A 20,792-nucleotide genomic window follows, 5' to 3' on the forward strand; every position below is an offset into this window, starting at 1 on the left:
ATACTTTGATCAAACCAAAAGTTTTCTTCATAGTACTTTAAAATTGTACTTGATCTATTTGGACTTCCTCCACCAAAAGAGGTAATCAAATATATACCCGGAGTAAAGTATAACAACATACAATATCAAGATAAAACAAGTGTATTGTGTGGTTATTATTGTTTATTTTTCATACAAATGTTACAAGATGGTATAACATTTATGATTTATTATATAAAATACTAAAAACTAACAATGTAAAACAAAATGAACAAATAATTATAACTTACATTTCAGTATAAGTTTAAGTACCTTTACATTTTATCAATTAAAATAATCTGTCAAAATTTCCAAAAGTTTGCCAAGTTGGCAGACACTGCCACATTGTTTTCCTTCGCGGCAGAACTTTGGAAGAAATTTAAATACAAGTATTTTATCAAATCTAAATATATTAAATAACTTTGTCGAAGTTTTGCCAAAAGTTTGCCAAGGTGGCAGTCGCTGCCACTTTGCTGCCTTCGTGGCAGGATTTTGGCAAACATTTGGCAGAAGTGTTTAATTATAATTTACTAAATGTTTTCATAAAGTACTATGAAAATCTGTTTTTTTTTTTTTTTTTTTTTTTTTTAAATTGGTCGGCATTGGTTGGTTTGGATCGAGGGTGAGGGTCAAACTGCGCCAAAACCATCATTTTTTATAAACTGCTGACATGTGGAAAGTCATGTGTCCACATGTGCTAAAAAATAGTGCACTTAGGGGATCTTTCTCCACCTCGAAAAGCTTGAAAGTTGCAATATTGTCTATACTTGTATCAGTTTGACGATAACGCTAGTAAAAGCAGAACCGATCCTCTTGGAAATTCAAAATGGGTACAGTGATTGCCATTACTGTTTAAAAGGTCATTCGAAATTCATTGCCCTGGTTTCAATATGATAAATATTATTTGGCACTATGTCCAACTTTGTAATTTCACTGTGCTCCATCTCCTGGTAGAGCAATACACCTTTGACAGTTTTTGTCACTTTTGTCAAATTTGCTCTATCTCTAAAGTGAAAAATGTATAGTTGCAGAAAAGTTAAAATAAATAGTATTAAAAAACATTTATTGTCAGAATAAACTAAACGCAAGAAACAAGTAGATGTATTGTATTATCGTTTTCGCCCAGAAATAAAGAAACTAGACACGAGTTAATCTTTGAAAGAGATTTTTTCTACGATCAAAAAAAGTGTAGACAGAGCATCGTTCCACCCAGGCGACGATGTATAGTTTACATTTTTATAATATATTGCACATTCAAAGTCATTGTAGATTGCCGGTCAGGAAATCGCTTACTTTTAGTCATGTATTGACGGTTATGGTCAGTTTATGTATGCTTTCCTATTTATCGTCCGTGCAGGTTTTTCCATTCTATCATATGTTACAAATTAATATCTGTTTAAAGCCATTACCTATATTTTGTCTATGGGCAATTTGTTTCTACATAATTATAATCTATACTCAGTTTTTACTAATACATATTCATAATCAATTACGACGAATCGTTCTATATCATCCGCATCTATTCAACTTGACGTTTCACCCAAAACGAATAATAAATTAGTAATAGAGCGTACTCTGGGCTAAGAATTGTGTAGTAACAACCATCGGAAATGTTCTTACCTACAATTATATTTTAGCGCTTAATATAATTTTATATATTATAGAGGTTCAATGTTTGGATGTAACTAAGCCTCTAGAATAGGCGCAATATAATGTCTGTCAATGATCGAGTCTGTTTACATTTCTGAACGTTTGTATGGAATTAATATGAATTATTATACGGACAAATCACCATTGAGGTATGTTATTTAGTTTTATATTAAAGTTCGATTTCAACTCTTTTAATGCAAGAAAGTGTCAGTGTATGGTGTTGCAAATATTTCTAAATGCATAGTTTTTCTTTACATGTTGTATCAATGAGAATATATAACAGGATAATGATCTTGTTCATTACAATGTACCGCTTTTAGATTCAAAACTACTTTAATATGATATGATACTGCCAGTTCAGATGCTGAAAAATGTTATTTGCACACAGATTGTCAAGAAAAACATTTTTTTTTTCAAACTATATTCTCTCTTAAATGGTGATTTTACAACATTGCCTCATTTCAATTTTATTTTCACATCATTTTATTTATGTTTGATTAAAAAGCATTCAAAACCTCTATATTTCAAGGACTGTTGTTTAAAGCAAGAATGCCTTTTTTTACAAGATATGGATGGCTACTATTAATTTTACGGCTATCATTAATAATTATTGCCATATTGAATTTTCGTCATTTTGAAGAAACACACACTTTTTGTAAAAACAAATGGGTTTGCAGCAACCCAAATGATCGTGATAAATCCAAGTATTTACCAACTTTGGTCATATATATTAACTAGGCAAGACTTGTTACCTATGCAAGTGATCTCCCAACTATAAAACGATTGACACCAGCAGGTCGTATGAATACTTTATGAGATACAAAACAAATCCCTACTGGAAATGTATATTTTATAAACTTTTATGAAACTTTGTTATTACCTCACTTAAATAAAGAAATATTCAAAAAGCGGAATATTGCTTTTGATTTCAAACTAATTTCCAGGTTTACATTTTCATTTGATACATATTTGAATATTTTAACACCCGGAAACAACAGGCAAGTTTTAAAATAGTGTGTTGCTTTGGAAATAATATATTTTCAATTTGATCTGGTTGCACAACCGAAATAGGCAAAGAGAGTAACAATAGGATCATAAAGTTGCATGTTTTACAAATTTTGGCAAAACATGTACTAATTAATGCAACTCATGGACAACTTTAATACTGTAGCGCTTATATTAATATAAATACTTACGCAAACTACACTCAACAAAGTTCCTAATTGGTCATTTTATATTGTTTTACTATATTGTTAATAATGCATGCATTCACACAAATATTTCACATTTGTTTGCAGCTGTTAGTTTGATAGTTATTTCTATTTTTAACCTGATTTTCGTTAACAAGAACCTTCAATCGTTGGTTATCTACCACCTGCGCTCTTTTGGTAAAATTTAACCCAAGGTCAATTCATTGAAGTGACTGATTTTGAATTTTGTTGTAAAATTCCGACAGCCCGGGCGCGTTGCTCTTGTGTCAATTTCACAGTGTGAGTATCATGTGCTTATTCTGCTATGTCTCCTATGTATGAATAGCAAACATGTTTGCTTATCAAAAAGTCAATAAATGTGCATGTCCTTCAGTCTAGTAAATATTGTAAATGTATAAACAGGTATTCGATATACTGGTTAGAATTGCGTGTGATGCCTGCAAATAAGATATAAAACTTCTGTATGTAACAAGTCAGGTAATTAAATTTTAAATATTTAGTAAAACATGGTAGACTTAGATATAAAATAAGTGTATGAGTTAAACAAACAATGGCCAAATTAGAATTTATTGTTAATAAGGTATAAGGGTTCATTAGTTTAAGTATGGGACTTAAAAGTGGAACAAATTGGTTTTTTACATAATAAGAAAATTAAGAATGTGCTAATTAAATGAATAATATCTAAACACGTCAGAAACCTAACAAATAGGAACATTGAACTAGAATATTATGAAAATTTTAAGGTACCGCCCGCATTTTCTGACAAACATTGAAGTTGGATCAAAATAGATTCATCCAACCTTTAACTTCGTTTTAAAATAATTTAAGTTTATACAAGTATGAACGAACTTTTGATCTAAAGATAGGGGCTTAGAAAAGTGGAAACAAACGGATTTGATTTCTTAGTTACATTATATATAACACAAAAGTGAATTATAAATGAACTGGATCAATATTAAACCCGGTCAGAAACAGAAAAATAGGGAACACATTGACAAATACGGAACTCCATTGATGAAGCAATTTAAGGATAAGACCCGCATGTTTTCCTGTGGAAACATATGAAGGTCAGGATAAGTAAATAAAAATGTACGTCATAAAGTGTGTACGGTTACGTTTTGGTGAAAAATAATTGTAATTTATACAAGTATGAAGAAACGCCTTTTCTTGATTCTTAAGAGTAGTATAGGGGTTGGTTTGTGTGTAAACAAACGGGCGCCATCTTGGATGTCCTAGTTACTATTTATAGTATCTTACACTGCGAAAAAAGAGTTAATATACGGGAGTGTACGGGATCCCGTATATTACCCGTATACGGGAAGAAATACGGGAAAACTAAAATACGGGCGTGTACGGGGCTTGTATATTTAAAAGTCCGTATACTAATAAAATACGGACTTCCATATACTATGAAATACGGAATTCTTAGTATACGATACCCCGTATATTATTGAAATACGGGAAATTCTAAAAAGGGTTATTCTGATCGTATACAACACCGTATATTCCCGTATATGTCTGGTGTACGGGAATACATAAATCCGTATATTACGAAAATACGGGACGTAGATTTCCCGTATATGTTTCATATACAACCCCGTATATTTCCCGTATATTCTGGATATACGGGATATGTATAGTTTGTATATTTCGAAAATACAGGGATTAAATTTCCCGTATATTCTTCGTATACAACTCCGTATATTTCCCGTATATGCCGAAAATACGGGATTTAAATAATTTGTATATTTCGAAAATACGGGACGTATATGTCCCGTATATGCTTGGTATACAACTCCGTATATTTCCCGTATATGCCGGAAATACGGGATTTAAATAATTTATATATTTAAAAAATACGGGATGCAATCAATATGTGTAGTGAAAATTATATTATCCGGCCATTTCAAAGGTCAAACGTTTTGCATGTTTTCGAACTTGTACTTTGCCGTATGTGGCGGAAATACGGGATTCAGAAATGTGTATATAATCATACATAGTAATGTTTGGCAAAAATATAAATGATTATAATCTGGTCATTAAAAGGTTAGAGCAATAATTAAAAGGAAATTCTGTTCTCCAAGTTTTTGCTAGTGGTATATGACACTTTTAGGCTAAAATTGCAGCAAAGATTCATGGGTTAATGATACATTGCTGTTTTATATACATTATGATAGAGCTTTTGAAAGTCTATATGTAGGTCTCATATCGGTGGCTAGTCCCACAACGGTGGCCGATTTCCCCAACGATGGCCGAATTGAAAACATAAAGAAGGCCGATTTTTAAATTCCACAACGGTGGCCGATTTCCCCAACGATGGCCGAATTGAAAACATAACGAAGGCCGATTTTTAAATTCCACAATGGTGGCTGATTCCACAACGACGGCCGATTTATATTGTTAGTCACAACGGTGGCCGGTCAATAATCGTAAAGACGTTACCCCCATTGTTAGCGTACAAAGGGGAAACCAAAAAAAAACTTTTTGGGCTTTACAAGGATTACTTGGGGGGGTTTGGGGTTACAGTTTTCATACATCATGGGGGTTCCGATGGGGTGGGGGGAACAAAAAGGGGGGGTAATGGGGGGGGGAGGGGGGAACAAATTATTTTTTAATTTTTTAAAATTTAAATTTAATTTAAAAAAAATTTTTGTTTTTAAATACAGTGAAAATAAAGCAAGGGCCCGGAAACAATTGTAACAGGGATACATTTTTATTTTTCAAACGTAACGGAAAATTTACTTTTCCCCTTTTTTCCTTTTTTTATTTTTTATTTTTTTGACACTTTTTGCCATTGCGACTAGTTTAAAAAGTATACCCCAAAATTTTAAAATTAAACCCAAAAACCAAAGTCAAAATGGGACAAAAACGAACTTTTCCCAAAAGTTGAATTTATGTACTTTTTTTTAGAAAAAAAAAAAAGCATTATGGGAAAGTCTCCAATATTTAAAAAAAAAATACCGAATTTTAAAACAAAATCCGGTCGGGGAAAAAAAAAAAATCTTACGTTTTTTAAGTTGGGAAAGGTATTTTGCTTGGGGTTGTTCCGGGAACCCCTGAACAAAAAAGGCTAAAATGACGTAAAAAATTGGCGCCCACGAAACCGGGATCTTCTTTTTTGGGCAGAAAAAAAAATAATTTGATGAAGTTTACCGAGACGTTAAATAATGCGCAATGGAAAAATTCTGTAACACTTCCCTAAACTTTTATTCTATGTTTTCTATTTTTCCTGTCGTTTAAAATTTAATACAATTTTTTAAAACGTAAATGTGACACATTTACTACCCGGCAAATTGTTTTCCCCTTTCTGATGAAAAAGGATAATAAACAACCATATTTTAAAAACAAAATTTTCATAAAACCAGTCCAATTGTAAAAAAATTTAAAAAAATTCCCGATAAATTCCCCAAACCAACGTCCCAAAACGCCCCAAATGTTTGCAAATTTGGACGTCATTCGAAAGCAAAAAAATTTGACGCCCATGATTTTTTGACGTCAAAATTAGCCGAAACCCCTTTGATTTTCCCCGGATAAAAAGATGGGGAAACAATCTCCCGACCCCTTGGGCCCTTAACCAGAAAAAAAAAAGAAAACCCCAGGGGAAAAAAGGGCCCAAACCCTGAAGGGTTTTTCGGGGCTAAATTTTGATCAAATTTACTAAAAATAGCCAAAAAAAAACCAGCAATAAAAATTTGGGACCAAAAAACGTCAGAAAAAACAGACTGAAAATGAAAGGAAAATAAAACAAAATCCTAGAGAAGAATTTTTTGATAAAGATGAAAATAAATTTTTATCGAAAAACCCAAGACAAAACTGAAAGCCATAGAAAATGTGTTGAAAACCGCATTTTGGTAAGTTGCTGCAGAAAACACAAATAGACCACGGGAAAAAACCAAAACGCCATAAAAAGCTTCGGGGCAAAAATTTTCCGGTACAGGGGGAAACCACTTTAAAACAATTTCCAAGCCCGGAGGTATGTACCCAATAAAAGTATAAAATTCGGCCTTAATAACAAAAAAAATGTCAAAAAAATTTTTGTGCTGAAAAAAATGAAAAAATAAAAAAACCGGGCACAAGGCTTGAAATTTTGAAAGTTTTTTTGAAAAAAACCCACTGTTGTTTAAACTGATTTTTAAACTTTTTTCAAAATTTTTTTCGTTGTTTTTTTTTTTTTAACCCAAACCCAAAAAGTGAATCTAGGGCATAAGGGACCACCGAATAAGGTTTTTTCTTTTTACGGATTTAATCAAACTTTTTTCATTCATATCATATTTGTAATAAAATATTATTCCCAAAAAAATTTTGGTTTTCTCATTCACTTTTGTAAACTTTCATTAAAAGGGAAAAAAAACTCAAAACTTAAAGAACAATTGTTGAATTTTGAAAAAAAAACTTTTTTCAAAGAAATTTTTTTTTTCCAAATTTTCTTTAATGAATAAAAAATTTTGAAATTGGGGAAAAAAAAAAATGAAAAAAAAGGGAATACCCAAACGAAATTAGTCCTGTCCACCAAGGGTTTTTAAACATCACGTGGTTCTGTTTTTTCCCAAAATCAGGTTTTTTTATTGTTTAAACTTTTAATAAACCCAAATGCATTTTCGAAGAAAATAATGAAATTTTTTTTGGGTAGTTTTTCTAAAAACCCCAAAATTTTAATGTTGAATGTTTGTTTTTGTAAGGACACCAAAAAGGGGTTCCGTCAATTGCAAACCCAAAAAAAAAATTTTTCTCCGCCTTTTTAAATCACCCAAAAATTGTTTTAAAATTTTTTTCCCCAAGACAGTATCATTTTTTTCCCAAATTCTAAATTTAAGAAACTCCCTTTCTTATTATCAGTTTTTTTGATTATTTGCTGAAATCTTTTTTTGTATTAAATTAAATACTGAAAAAAAAAAACATAATTGCGAAAAAAACATTTAAAAGCGGGTTCCCTGTACGGTCAAATTTAAAAATTTTTTCTACAATGGGGTCATTAAACCATGGAAAATTCAAAACTTCGGCTTTAAACTTAGATGATTCGAAAACGAGAACGAAGGGTTTTTTTTTTTTTGTTTGGGATATTTTTTTAGATTTTTTTTTTCAGTTTTTAAAAATTTTGGTAACTTACACCAGTTTTCACAATTTTCATTTTACCCCCCCCTATAAAGGGACCGCACCAGACCCTCTCCTTTTGGGCGACCATTCATCGAAATCAAATAAATTATTTAACTTAAAAAACCGGTTTTGTTTTTTTTTTAAACGATAAGGGGAACAACGCATCGAAAATCTAAACCCTTATTTCCTGAAAACAAATGGGTTTTGGGTTTTGGGGTTTGGGGTAAGGGTCAAAAACTTTTAATAACGACACAAAAACCCCCTAAAAAAATTTTTTTTACGGGTACACTAAAAAACCTTTCTACAAAAAAGTGCATTCGCCGTTTAAAGTTTTTTTTTTTGTCAAACACGTTACCAACTTACTCTTCACCGCTTCACCCCACCCCGCCCCCCCCCCCGGGTTGGGATTTTAAACCCTTTTAAATTTAAAAAAAAAAAACCCAAACAACTTAGCCTTGTTGCCCGGGGAATTAAAACCTTTTTCCCCATTCCCTATCACAACACTCTTTGACAAGGGTTTTTTGGGCCCCGTATGTGGGCCAGGTTGGGTAACCACCAAACGTAAAAGGGAAAAATTTTTTTAAAACCCAAAAAAAAAGTTTACAGTTAAGGTGGTAGTTCTGTACTTTTAAAATTTTTCCCCGGGAAAGTATGCCAAACTCATTTACCGGGAAAAATTTAAATAAAGTCTAGTTCGGCGTAGGGAAAAATGAAAACCCAGTTAATGAATTAAAGGCCAACCCTTTGGAGTAAATTTAAATTTCAAGGCACTGTTACTATTTTTTAAATTTTTTAAAAACAAAGATACAAAAACACTAGCATGTTAGAAAATTTCCCAAAAAAATGTTTTTAAAATAAGCTAAAATTTGGGGGTCATTTTAAAATCTGGTCAGATTTCTAAAAAAAAAAGGGCGCACAAACCTAAACATTTTTTTCCACCAATTTGAAATATGGGCAAAAAGGGTTTTTTCATAATTTTGCGAAGTTTCATTAAAATTTCTACAGTGCAGAAAAAAAAAATATTTCTTTAAAATTTAAACGAAAGTTTGTTTTTCCCCATAGACCCCCTTTTATGAGAAATTTGGCGGGGAAAATTTTAAATTTTTTTCAAATCACCCTGGCAAAAAATCAAAAACACGACCCATTTTTTTTATTTGCAAATTTTTCAAATTTAAATTTTCCGAATTTTTTGAAAAAATCACATTTTTGTCAAAATCAAACATTTTTAAGAAAACCCTTTCGTTTTCCAAAGGGGGCCCCAGAACCCCTTTAAAATTGACATTTATATAAAATTTTCAACAAAACCTTGCCCAAAAGGGAATTTTGGGCATTAAATATTTGGGCGCTCGGGATTTATTTTTACTAAATTTTACAATACATGAAATTTTGTACATACTTAAAATTTTTTTTTTTGGGGGTTTAATTCTTCTAAAAATTACATAAAACTGATACTTTTGAAAACTCGCATTTCTAAAACCCACGTTTTGTTATTTTTAAGCTATTTTTCTTTTACTTAAAAAATTCAAAAACATCTATTTGGAAATAAATCCCGGAAAAAGGGGGGCCGGAAAAACAAATAAGCACAGAATGCCAGTCTTTACGCATTTTATAATTCATATACAAAAAATGTAAAGGGTCATTGAAGAATAAATGCCATTTTTTTTTTTTCTTTGCTTTTAAAATAAAATTTTTTCTTTGCAGAAAAATGCCACCATTTTTTAACTGTGCGGCAGTTTTAAACCGAAGAAAAACAAATCCAAAGACCTATACCAGCGACCAAACCCCAAACAGCAGATGGAAAATTTTAAATTTAAGAAGATGCCCCCTTTTAAAGAGGTTCCCAACTATTTTTTTAAACATAGAAACTGCAACTCGAAAATTTGGGGGTTTTTGGCAAAGTTTTAAAGCAAGAAAACAAAAAAAGTTGCCGAGGCCGTAACCCGTTTTAAATACAGAACAGCTCCTCGAATAGTTCAGTCGGGTAAACATGCATTTAAAACATATTTATATAGAGAGCTTCAAAATGAAAAATTTTTTTTGAAACCCCCCCCCCACCCCCCACCCCCATGATTGGTGGGGGCATATGGGATTTTTGCCGTGGGACCGGGGCGCCCGGGCCCCCCCGCCCCTTCTAACTCATGTAGGATTTTAAGGGCCCTGCCCTTTGTAAAATGGTAAATTTTTAGTGTTGTGTAAAACTTTTTGCTCCAAAAAAATTTTGACGTAGAGTCCACAAAACTTACAGGAATGTAAAGTAAGGATCTAGAGTAAACCAAAAGGGTTTAAGGAATTTTGGGGGGGGCACAGGGGTTTAAGTTGTGAAACCGGGGGGTTTCCCCGTCCGGATTCATTAAGTAATGTAGGAGTTATCCCCCTGACTTATTTTGTATTTTTTTTTTTTTTTTATTAAAAAAACCCCAGACTTCTTGTCCAAAATTACTCAAAAAACATTGAGGACTTTTTTAAATAGCCTTTTAAAATGTTTTTTTTAAGGATTTTCCTCAGCTAGGCTAGAGTTATGGCTAACTAATGAAAAATAAAACATAGGGTTTCTTAAAATTTGGGGTTTTAAACCTTAAAAAAATTTTTTTAAATGATCAAAAAACCTTGTTGCAGTTTTTGGGGGAAGGGGTGGGGGGGCGCCTGTGCCCATATGGACACACATCTTTTTTAAAAATATTTTTTTAATTAAATATTTTTTTTCTTAAATATTAAAAGTTTAAGCATCTTTTAGGTTGGCTTTAGGCAAAAAAAAAACTATTTTTTCCGAAACAAACCTACATCTCTTTGCAATGAAAACTCCCGTGGTAACAAAACATTTTTTTTCATTTATAAAAAAACATTTTTTCCCAACCCCCCCAAAAAACATTGTTCCCCCCATTTTTTTCGGCCTTCTGACAAAAAACAGTTCGAAATGTAAAAAAATCAAATTTATCTAGAAATTTTTGTTTAGAAAATTTTGGTTTTAAAAAAAGGGGGGTTTAAAAAACTTTGATCTGGCAAAATGTTGGATGGAGTTTGAAGAATACAGATCCCATGGAAAAACCCCCCACCCCAAAGCCCCAAAAGGGAAGATTTAAAGGGTTTAAAATAGAACAATAACTGATTCCCCTTCAGGCATAAATGGTCGAAGATGAACTGGGTTCACAGTTTCCCCGAATTTACTCCCGTTCCAAAACAAATACACAGATAAACAAAGGCCTTCAACCCTTTACCAAAATTTTTTTAAAAAGGGGCCCAAATTTTGCTGCCCCCGGTAGATGAAAAGGAAAATTGTTTTTTTTTTAAATGTTTACTCGAATTTTCCCAAACAGTGATGAAAAAACATTGGAAAAACCCCTTTAAATTTAAGAAACTCTTTGAACAAATTAAAAAACTTGGATTTTTTTGTAAAATGCTTTTGAAATAGGTTTAAATTACATGGTTAAAACCTAGATGTTGAAATTCATAACAGTATTTCGATTCTTCATTTTAATTTAAACATAAAGGGTTTCCCCCTATCCCCCCTCAAAAGCAAAAGAGAAGGAATTCTTAAAAAAAGGGCCCGCATTTAGACGTAGAAGGCGTTTCCAGAGGATTTTCATCATGATGCCGTGGTCGAAATGTTTTTGTTGCAAAAAAGGCTTATTTTTAAATTTTTTAAAAAATTTTAAATTTAAATTGCTTTTTAAAAACCAATTATTAATTTTTTTAAGGAAAAAAAAAAAATAACAAAAAAACAAAAAAAAATAAAAAAGTTTAAAATTATCTTTTTAAAAAAAAATTTTAATGAAGAAAACCATTTATAAAAATTTTAAAAAAAAACATCAAAAAATGTTGGATAACGCATGTTTTTTCGTAAATTTTAAAACATGCAGAAGGGTAAACGGATCCCGGGGAAAAATAACATGCCCAAAACGCAATTTTTCCCCAAAAAACCCGAAAAAAAAAAATGGATAAGAATAAATTATTCCCCAACGCCATAAAATTTTTTTTAAATGCGCGGTAATATCCAGTTGTTTTTTCACTTTTAAACGTCTTTTTAAAATTAAAATATCCGAAATATTTTTTAACGTTTGTGCATAGGTGTTTAAAAACAAAACGTAGCGCGAGAAACCCCTTTTTAAAAACACACATTTTCCTCCTTTTAAATTCGGGCATTTTTAATGCTAGAAAATTTTTCAAAAGAAATGTGTGTTTTTAATTTAGTTTAAACACATGCTTGAGGGCCCAGGGCATTGAAAAAAACCCCTTACAAAAACAACAATACGCTATTGTAAAAAAGCTTTGACGTCGACTTTATTCCAGAAACGCCACTTTTGGCAATTTGACTTTTTTAAAAAGGGAAAAAGGGAAGCAGATTTTTTTTAAAGTTTCGGCAGGAAAAGCTAACATTTGATAAAAAAAAATTTATTTGCGATTTTCCACATTGAAAAACCCTTTTTTAATAAAATTGATAAAATGCCCCGGCAAGCCTCGCATTTTATCTTTTTAAATTTAACTATTAATTTAAAATTCGAAAAGGAAAAGACACACATGTAAAACCGTTTGAAAACGCATGACCCAGAAAAAATTTTTTAAAAAATAAACAAAAAAAAAAATAGAAAACTTTTCCTTTTCTTATGTTTTTTTAAAAGCAATACATCGAAATGTAAATTTTTTAAAATTACTGGGCAAAGATTTTTAAAAATTTCAATGCCCGCTGAGAGTGTAAAAATTTAAAAAAATTTATCATCATCACTTAGCCCAAAAATAAGTCAACCAGGGGAAAATTTGTTTCTCAAATGTTCCCAGCTACTCTCATTGCAGATATGGAAAAAGCATAGGAGAGGTGGGGGAAGCCCGGAACTAACAGCGAAGAAGAAATTAGGTGTAAGTACAGTTTATTTAAAACGTTTTATTTTCCCAAAAACCCTAATTTAAGGGAAAATTTTTTTTTAAAAAATTTCTGACAAAAAATGAATTGTCAAATAAACCCTAAAAATCACCGTAAAAAAAATTTAAAACAAGAGGGCCAAGAGGGTCCTGGGTCGCCACCTAAAACACACCATAACAGTGTAAAACATGTTTGCCCTAAGTTTTCCCAAGGGAAACAAATATTCTAAACCAATTTTCTTTAAAAACCGGGGGGGGGCCAAAAAAAGGTTGGTATCTTGCGAAAAAACAAGCTTTTTCCCAAAGATATACCTAGTTTTAAAGACCCTAAAATAAACCCCCATGTTCAAACTCGACCAAGATTTTATAAAGGGCAATCATTCTGACCAAAATTCTGAAGAAAATTGAAAATACAGCCTCAAAACATACACAAGTTTTTCTTTGATTTGCCAAGTGACCTAGTTTTAACCGCAGATGACCAATTTTTAAAAATTTTTTAAACCCAAGTTTTTCATTAAGGAAATCACCTGCCCAAAATTTTACATAAAATCAATTGAAAAAATCAGTTTCTATCGCATACACAAGTTTTTTCTTTAATTTGAACAAATTGACCAATTTTTTTAATCTCCCCAAAACCCCAAATTTTCAAACCACCAAATTTTCCCAACAAGGCAATAACTCGACGAAATTTCTTTTAAGATAAATTTTGAAAAATACATCCCTATTGCATACACAATTTTTTACTTCGATTTGACCTAATGACCTAGTTTTTGCCCCCAGATGACCCATTTTCAAAACTCCCCCTAGTTTTTAATAAAGGTAATCAATCTGGCTAAATTTCATGAAGATAAATTAAAAAAAATACAGCCTCTTTTGTTTAACAAAAAGGGTTTTTCTTTGATTTGCCTATGACCTAGAAATTTTACCCCAAAAACCCCCAATTTCGAATTTTCCCAAAATTTTTCATCAAGAAAATAAATTCTAAAAAAAATTCATGAAGATTAATTGAAAAATACAGCCTCTATCGCATACAAAAGGGTTTTTTTCCTTTGATTTGACCTAGTGCCCATTTTTTTAACCCAATGCCCATTTAAAAAAACTCGGTCTAGTTTTTCATCAAGGTAGTCATTCTGCCCAAAATTCATGAAAAAACAATAAAAAAAATCCCGCCTCAAAGGGCATACAAAAATTTTTTTCCCTTTGTTTTGGCCCCTGTGAAAATAGTTTTTTGACCCGAGATACCCATTTTCGAACTCGGCCTAGTTTTAAAACCCAAGTTTTATCTTTCCCTGACAATTTTCCAAAAAGACCCAAATAAAAAAATACACCCTTTCAAACGCAAACACGGGTTTTTCCTTTGATTTGACCTAGTGACCAATTTTTGATCCGAGTTTGCCCCCTTTTCCCAACTCGGCCTTGATTTTATAAAAGGCAATAAACCCGCCCAAAATTTTTTCATAAGATCATTTAAAAAATACACCTCTACGCAAACACAAGCAAACTTTTGACGGACAGACGACAGACAACGCCGGACATCGAGTAAACAGCCATTTCCAAATTATGACCGGGGAAAATGAAAATCGCACCTAATTGCAAAGTTTCATTCCCGGGTATAACACATTCTTGCAAAAACCAAAAAAAAAACCATCGCATGAAATTTTGACGACTTTGGAGCCCCCCCGTAGTTTGAGAGAATAGTTTTATGGGTGCCACAAGTCGAAATTGAAACATTTTTAAAAAAAAAAATAACCCTTCGGGAATGTTTTAGTTTTGGGCATTTAAAACGAAATTTTTTTGCTTTTTTTTCCAGACCCCTTTTTTTGTGAGAGCGAAATTAGAAAGCACCCGGTTGACTAAACCAAACAAAACGGGTATTTAAACCCTATTTTACGGGGAAAAGGTTGAAACAAAACATGTGTTAAAAAACCCTAAAATTAAATTCTGTAATCCCAAAAATTGATGCAATGGCATTTTTCCCCATTCCAAACCGTAAATCGTTTCACTCCAAATGAAAAAACTTTAAATAAAAATTTTAAACCCAATTTCTGTCCGAGCATTTTTTTCATCTTACAAAACAATTTTGGCAACAGAAACCAGCTTTTTATTTTCACCCTTTATTTTGAAAAATAGTGATTTGAAAAGTACATTACATCATTATAAGTATAAGCTGATTTTAAAATATTTTTTTTAAATTTTTAAACCCTTAAAGCAACAGCAAAATTTTTTTTAAACCCGGGCCCCTTACCTCTTTTTCATGTTTTTGGATTTAATGGGGGTTTAGGGATTTTTTAAAAAAAAACCTTTTCTTTAGGAAGTCAAAAAGGGCGACGGTATTAAAAACAACGGGCAACCCAAAATTTTTTAAAAACCCGCACTTTTCACCTTTTGGGATCTAACACCTAACGCAATTGGGGTCAAAAAAACCCTTTAAAACAGGTAAAATTTTAAAATTATTTTTTATTGTTTTAACAAAACCCAAAAAAAAAAAATTCAGTAAAAATTTTTTATCCTTTATAAGATATTTGGCCTTTTTTTACCAACCCCTAAAACATGGGGTTAAAAAAAGCTTAAGAAAAATATCCGTGCGTTTAAAATTTAATCAATTTTAAGTAATATTGGGACCATTAAAAGCCGTTTTTGTCATTTCTCCCCAACTTGATTTAGCGAAAAAGGAAGCAAAATTTCACCCCTCCCTTTCGGCGTCGCCTTTGGGGGGCCAAAGTTTTTTTATAAAAAGGGTCTCCTTTTTATCAAAGAAATTAAATTGAACCTTAAAATGGTTTTTAAAAATTACTATCAAAGTCTTCACCAGGAGAAACAATCTCCCAAAACCCTGATTTGAAATTTTTACAACTTAATTTCCCCCTTTTTAATTTTTTTTTTTTGTTTAAGTCAATACCCCCTGGGTTTTTATCAAAGCTTTTTACTTGAAACGAAAATAGTTTTTCTACAACAAAATCCCTTTACAAAAAAAAATAATCCCCCCTAAAATCTGATTGAATTTCCATGGAGGTTTTTGCCCCATTTTTAAATTAGAATTTCCGGTTTAAAAAAAGGGGTTTTTAAAATAAAATTTAAATATCCTTTTTTTATCAAAAAATATTGCCTTGTAACTTGTTTAAAAGGATTTTACTATCAAAGTCTTTACCAAAGAAACAATCCAATAACTCTGGCTTTTTTTTTGATTAGTTATGCCCTTTTTTTAAACTTATTTTTTTTGGTAAATTTTTTTTTTTTTTTATAATTAACAGATATATCTTTTGCTTTCAAACCTTTTACTTTAAACTTAAAAAAAAGCTATTTAAATTAAAACAGTCTTTGTCAGAGAAACCAAACCCCCATAAATCAAATTTGACTTTTTTTTTGGAGTTTATTTCCCTTTTTTACTTGATATTTTGCCCAAGCTAAAAATTTTTTGTTACTATCAAAAACAAATTTAAAAAGATTTAAAACCCACCCAAATTTAACACTTGGGGAAAAAAACCCCATAAATTTGATTGAATTTTTTTCAGAGTTATGCCACTTTCTAACTTTGAAAAGTTTTTTTTTAAAAATCTTACGGGGAAAGGGGTTCCCAATTTGAGAAAGCACTGACAAAAGTCGAGCGCGCTTGTTTAAACCCCGAATTTGATTTTTTAACGTCAATTTTTTTGGTAAAATGAAAAATTTCAAAAATAAAGTTTTTGCAAATTTTGGGGAAATTTTAAAAATTAAAAAGGGTTTTTCTTTTTTAAATCTAAATTTTAAAAGATAGTAACAACATTTAAGGCCCCGTGTTTTAACCTTTAAAAAAATTCACATTTCCCAAATTTCTTTATTTTTTTCCTAGATAAATGGGCAGAGAGTCGCCGAAACCACGGACGAAACATCCCGAAAAGGGGAACAAAGAAATTGTGGTAAACAGTTTTTTAAAACGAAAAAAAACTGATTTTAAAAAAAAACAAAATCAGTGAAATGTTTTATTTTTAAACCCTTTTTTCACAAATAATTTTAAATAATGTATTGAAAAATTTGCGTGGAAAGCGATTGGACTTTAATCATTGTCAAATAACAAAAATAAAAGCATGTGAACTTAACAAGCATGTTCTGTTTCGCGGGAACTCGGAACAGTCTCGTTTTCACCTTAATCTTAATAGTATTATGTTTTAAAAAGTTTTTAAAAAATAAAAATAAAAAATTTGGGGAAATAACCATTTTTTCAAAAATTAAATTTTTTTAAAAGGGAAAAGAAAAGCGAGGGGGCCCCATCCCCCTGGGAACCCGGAAAACCCGAGAAAAAAAAATTTTATCTAAGAGCCTTTTATAAAAATTTCCTCCGGGGAATAGCTTTTAAATAATCATTTTGCCAATGGCGCCCCTTAAAAGGGGACCAAACCCGGATTTCCCTCTTGTCAACTCCTCTTTTCACAATTGTTTACGTAAAAAACGTGTCAGGGTTTTTTTTTTTAAATTCCCGTATTAAAATAAATATTACCAAAAAGAAACAACAAAAAACTTGAATTTGACGAATTCAACGCGTATTTTTATTTTTTATATTTGAAGAAAAAAGGAAAAATTTGGGAAAAATTTTAAAAAAAATTTTTGGGGGTGAAAGAAAAATTTTCGACCCAAAGGGGGGGTTTAATTTGGAAAACGCCCCAGGGAAACAGATCTAAAAGTAAAGGGCACATCCCTTAACGTTTTTTTGTTTTTTCCCTCCCTTAAAAAAAAAAATGTCTGCTTGATAAAGGCTGTTTAAATCTACCACACGAAACATAGCCCGGAGGAATAATGAATTTTTGAAAAAATTTTTTAAGTTTTCATTACTATCCCGTTTATCAAATAAACCCCACCCCGGGAATTTTAATTATTTTCAGTTTTTACTCTCTAAGGATAAAAAAAAAATGTTCATGCATTTTAATTAAATTTAAAAAAATTTGGGCCTTTTTTTGTTAATTGTTTTCTGCCAATTTAAAAGCAATTTCCAAAGTCTGTCAACCAAAACTTTTCAAACGGACGTCTTTAAAAAGGGAATTGTGTTTCCCAACAGTATGATTTTTAAAGTAAACAGACCCAAAAGCCGCATAAAAAGGGAAATTAAAAGTGTTTCAAAAAGGCATACACGTTTTTAGAGACTAAAAGCAAATTTTCAACATTTTTAACATATCCGCCTTTAGTAGGGAAAACCCTTGAAGGGGTAAAATGCTTTTTTTAAAAAAAAGGAAATTTGTGCACCCAAAAGTTTAAGACTTCTCGGGTACAAACACCGCAAAAACAACAAAAAGACAATACAAAAAACAAGAAAAAATGAAACACTTTAAAATTTCAGGTTTGGGGATTTTTTACTGGTCGGCGCGCAAACGGATCATTGCCCATTAAAAACTTTTAAAGGTAAAAACACCAAAATGTCTTACTTTTTAAAATACCCGTAAATCATAACTGTGTTTCAAAATGTTTTAAAAATTTGGGTTTATAAAATTCAAGTTTTTTATTTTTTTGTTATTTTTCTTTTTAAACAGCTAACGTTTTAAAGAAAACATTGAAAAATGGAGGAAGCGCAAATCGTGGAAAAAAAAGAAAACGCCCGGAAATGAATCCTTTATAAAAATACAAACTTCTTTATCGAAAAAACCTAATTAGGGTTTTTCCCTTGCCAGTGTTTTACTAAGGATATTTAAATGTAGAGGGCCAAAATTAAATTTAAAATTGGTCATTTCGTTTCACTCCCAAAAAAAGGAAAGTTATCAAAGAAATGGGCAGTGTTTTCCCCCCTGTAATATTTTAAAAATGAATTAGAATAAAGAAAAAATAGAAAGATAAAATTTTTCCCTCAATAAACCCGTTGAAGAAAAAAATTTGAAAGGTTATTAAAGGAAAATTTTTGAGCTTTTAGTTTTTGAAAAAAAATTTTTAAAACAAAAAAGTGTTTCAACACTTTTTTTACCCGGGGACCGTCATACGTCCCCCCAAAGGGGGTGGGAAACCAAAACAAAAGATGGGGTTTTAACAAACAAACTATATTTAAAAAGCAAGAAAAAATTTCTAATTTGATTTTCCTTTTTCAAAAAAATAAAGTTATCCTTCATTTTAAACGAAACATGTTTTTGATGGCTTCTCGGACGTAGTTTGCTTGGGGCTATCGACACGGGATAAAGGGAAAAAATAATTAAAAAACCCTTAAAAAATTTTTTATGTGATAAAAAAAAAGAAATGGATAAAACGTTTAAAAATGTGCCTTTTTTTGTATATTTCTTTTCAGAAATTGAGTCACCATTAGAACAAAACTTAAGCAACGTTTAAAATAATGTCAAATTTTAAAAAAGAATGTCCAAGGATTGAGATTAAAAAAAACGTTTATTGATTTAAATCCCTATTTTTCCCCCAAACTTAAACTGGTTAAAGGAAAAATTAAACCCCTTTAACATCGAAATTTTTTAAAAGGCACTCGAAAAGTAGCCAAGCTTTACATTCCTCAAAAACTTGCTCTTAGAAAGTATTTCTATCTGAAAGCAATTCATGATTTAAAACACACTTTAATTTTAAAATGGGTTTAAATTTTTGGCGTATAAATTTTTTCCGTGCCCACAAAAATACCCTTGCGTAAAATGTAAACGGGTGCGGTAATGTCACGTGAGCCGCCCCCGCGGCTATCACTACTTTTGGGGGGCAGGGGACGGTTTCAGTTTGGCCCCCCGGGCGATTTCTGTATAAACAGGACAGGAAATAAAAGGGAAATCTAACTTACTGGTTAATTTTTCCAAAAATTAATTCTTTAATCAACCCGGGGGAAGGGAAAAACGGGGTTAAAAGATTCTACATGGGGGGTGTTTTAAAAATTTCCCAGCTCCGTAAATTCCCTTTTAGGGTAAAACATAAAAAACAGAACAAAACCCTCGGGCCCGACGCTCTGGCTGTCCCCCCATCCACTTTTTTTTTTCAAGAAAAAAATTTGGGGAAATAAAATGGTGGTTGGGTAACCCATTTCCCCCACCACCGGGAAGGCCCCTATGCTCGCACAAAAACATATATGCTAACGAAAATTGGGTTTAAAAAACCAAAAGGATGGATGGCAGAGTTCAACGCGAGGCCCGGTTTGGCAAATTTTTTTCTATAAAATTTTTGGGGGATTTGGCCTTTTTTCCCACAACTGGCCTGGAAAGCGACGGGTTCATAGGACCGGAGAGTCGTCCTTTTTTGCAGTCTATAGTATCTGCAATTGTCCATAAATAGTTTTAAAGAAAAAAAAGCAAAAAACGAGATTTCTATGGAAATTTCCAAAAACTGGTACCCACACCCTGTGGAATTCGCAAAACTGCACTCCCCCCCCACCTTTTTTGTAAAGGCATATCACCAATGGTCGGGGAAGGGCTTGTATGGTAAGACAATTTTTAAACTGTTTCTTCTGCAAGAGCCCATTTTTTCAGATCCCCCGAGCAAAGGAAAACCCCAGAGCATTGGGGTTCCCCCACTCAAAAAGAAATTTTTTTGAACGACGTTTACGCTGTATAATAGTTAAAATAAAGTTTGAATGATTATTTTTGATGCCTTTAATCAAAAAAAGTAGAAAATTATTGTATGCCCCTTTTTTAGTCCCCCATGTTAACGTCCCCCATTCTGTCGACCGGATTTAAAAAGGAAAGAAACTTTTTTGAACAAAAAATAAGCCCAAAAAATTTCCTGTTTTATTCTGATTCTTTTTTTCCCACTCGGAGATTGCCATTTTTCATAATTTCAAACATAATTTTTTCAAAGTACAAAGGTTTAAATATAAATCATTATGAAATATCAACAGGGAAAGCCTTTTAAAGTATAATAATAATCATTTTTAGAATAAAAATCAAGAAGCTTTAAGTGTTCTTTCGCTCTTCCTTGTCCCTTTTTCTGTCCTTTTTTTCAATCGTTAATATTCTAATTACTAAAATTAAAAGCAAACAGGGCTAAAAAATGTAATCATAGAGAGCCGCAATAAAACGATAAAGCCAATTT

At 31.7% G+C, this 20,792-nt stretch overlaps 1 protein-coding gene across 1 annotated transcript in view; it reads left to right on the forward strand.

Annotated features, from left to right (window-relative positions):
- The first annotated feature begins 1,412 nt into the window (after positions 1–1,412).
- Positions 1,413–20,792, forward strand: part of LOC123549845 (NXPE family member 3-like) — a 170,636-nt gene continuing 151,256 nt past the window's right edge. The window contains exon 1 of the mRNA XM_045338285.2: positions 1,413–1,817. Within this exon, the coding sequence (XP_045194220.2) occupies positions 1,741–1,817 (77 nt within the window). The 5' untranslated portion in view covers positions 1,413–1,740. The remainder of the gene's footprint in view (positions 1,818–20,792) is intronic.

The sequence above is a fragment of the Mercenaria mercenaria genome, chromosome 6 (assembly GCF_021730395.1).
Source record: "Mercenaria mercenaria strain notata chromosome 6, MADL_Memer_1, whole genome shotgun sequence".
NCBI classification, from domain to species: domain Eukaryota; kingdom Metazoa; phylum Mollusca; class Bivalvia; order Venerida; family Veneridae; genus Mercenaria; species Mercenaria mercenaria.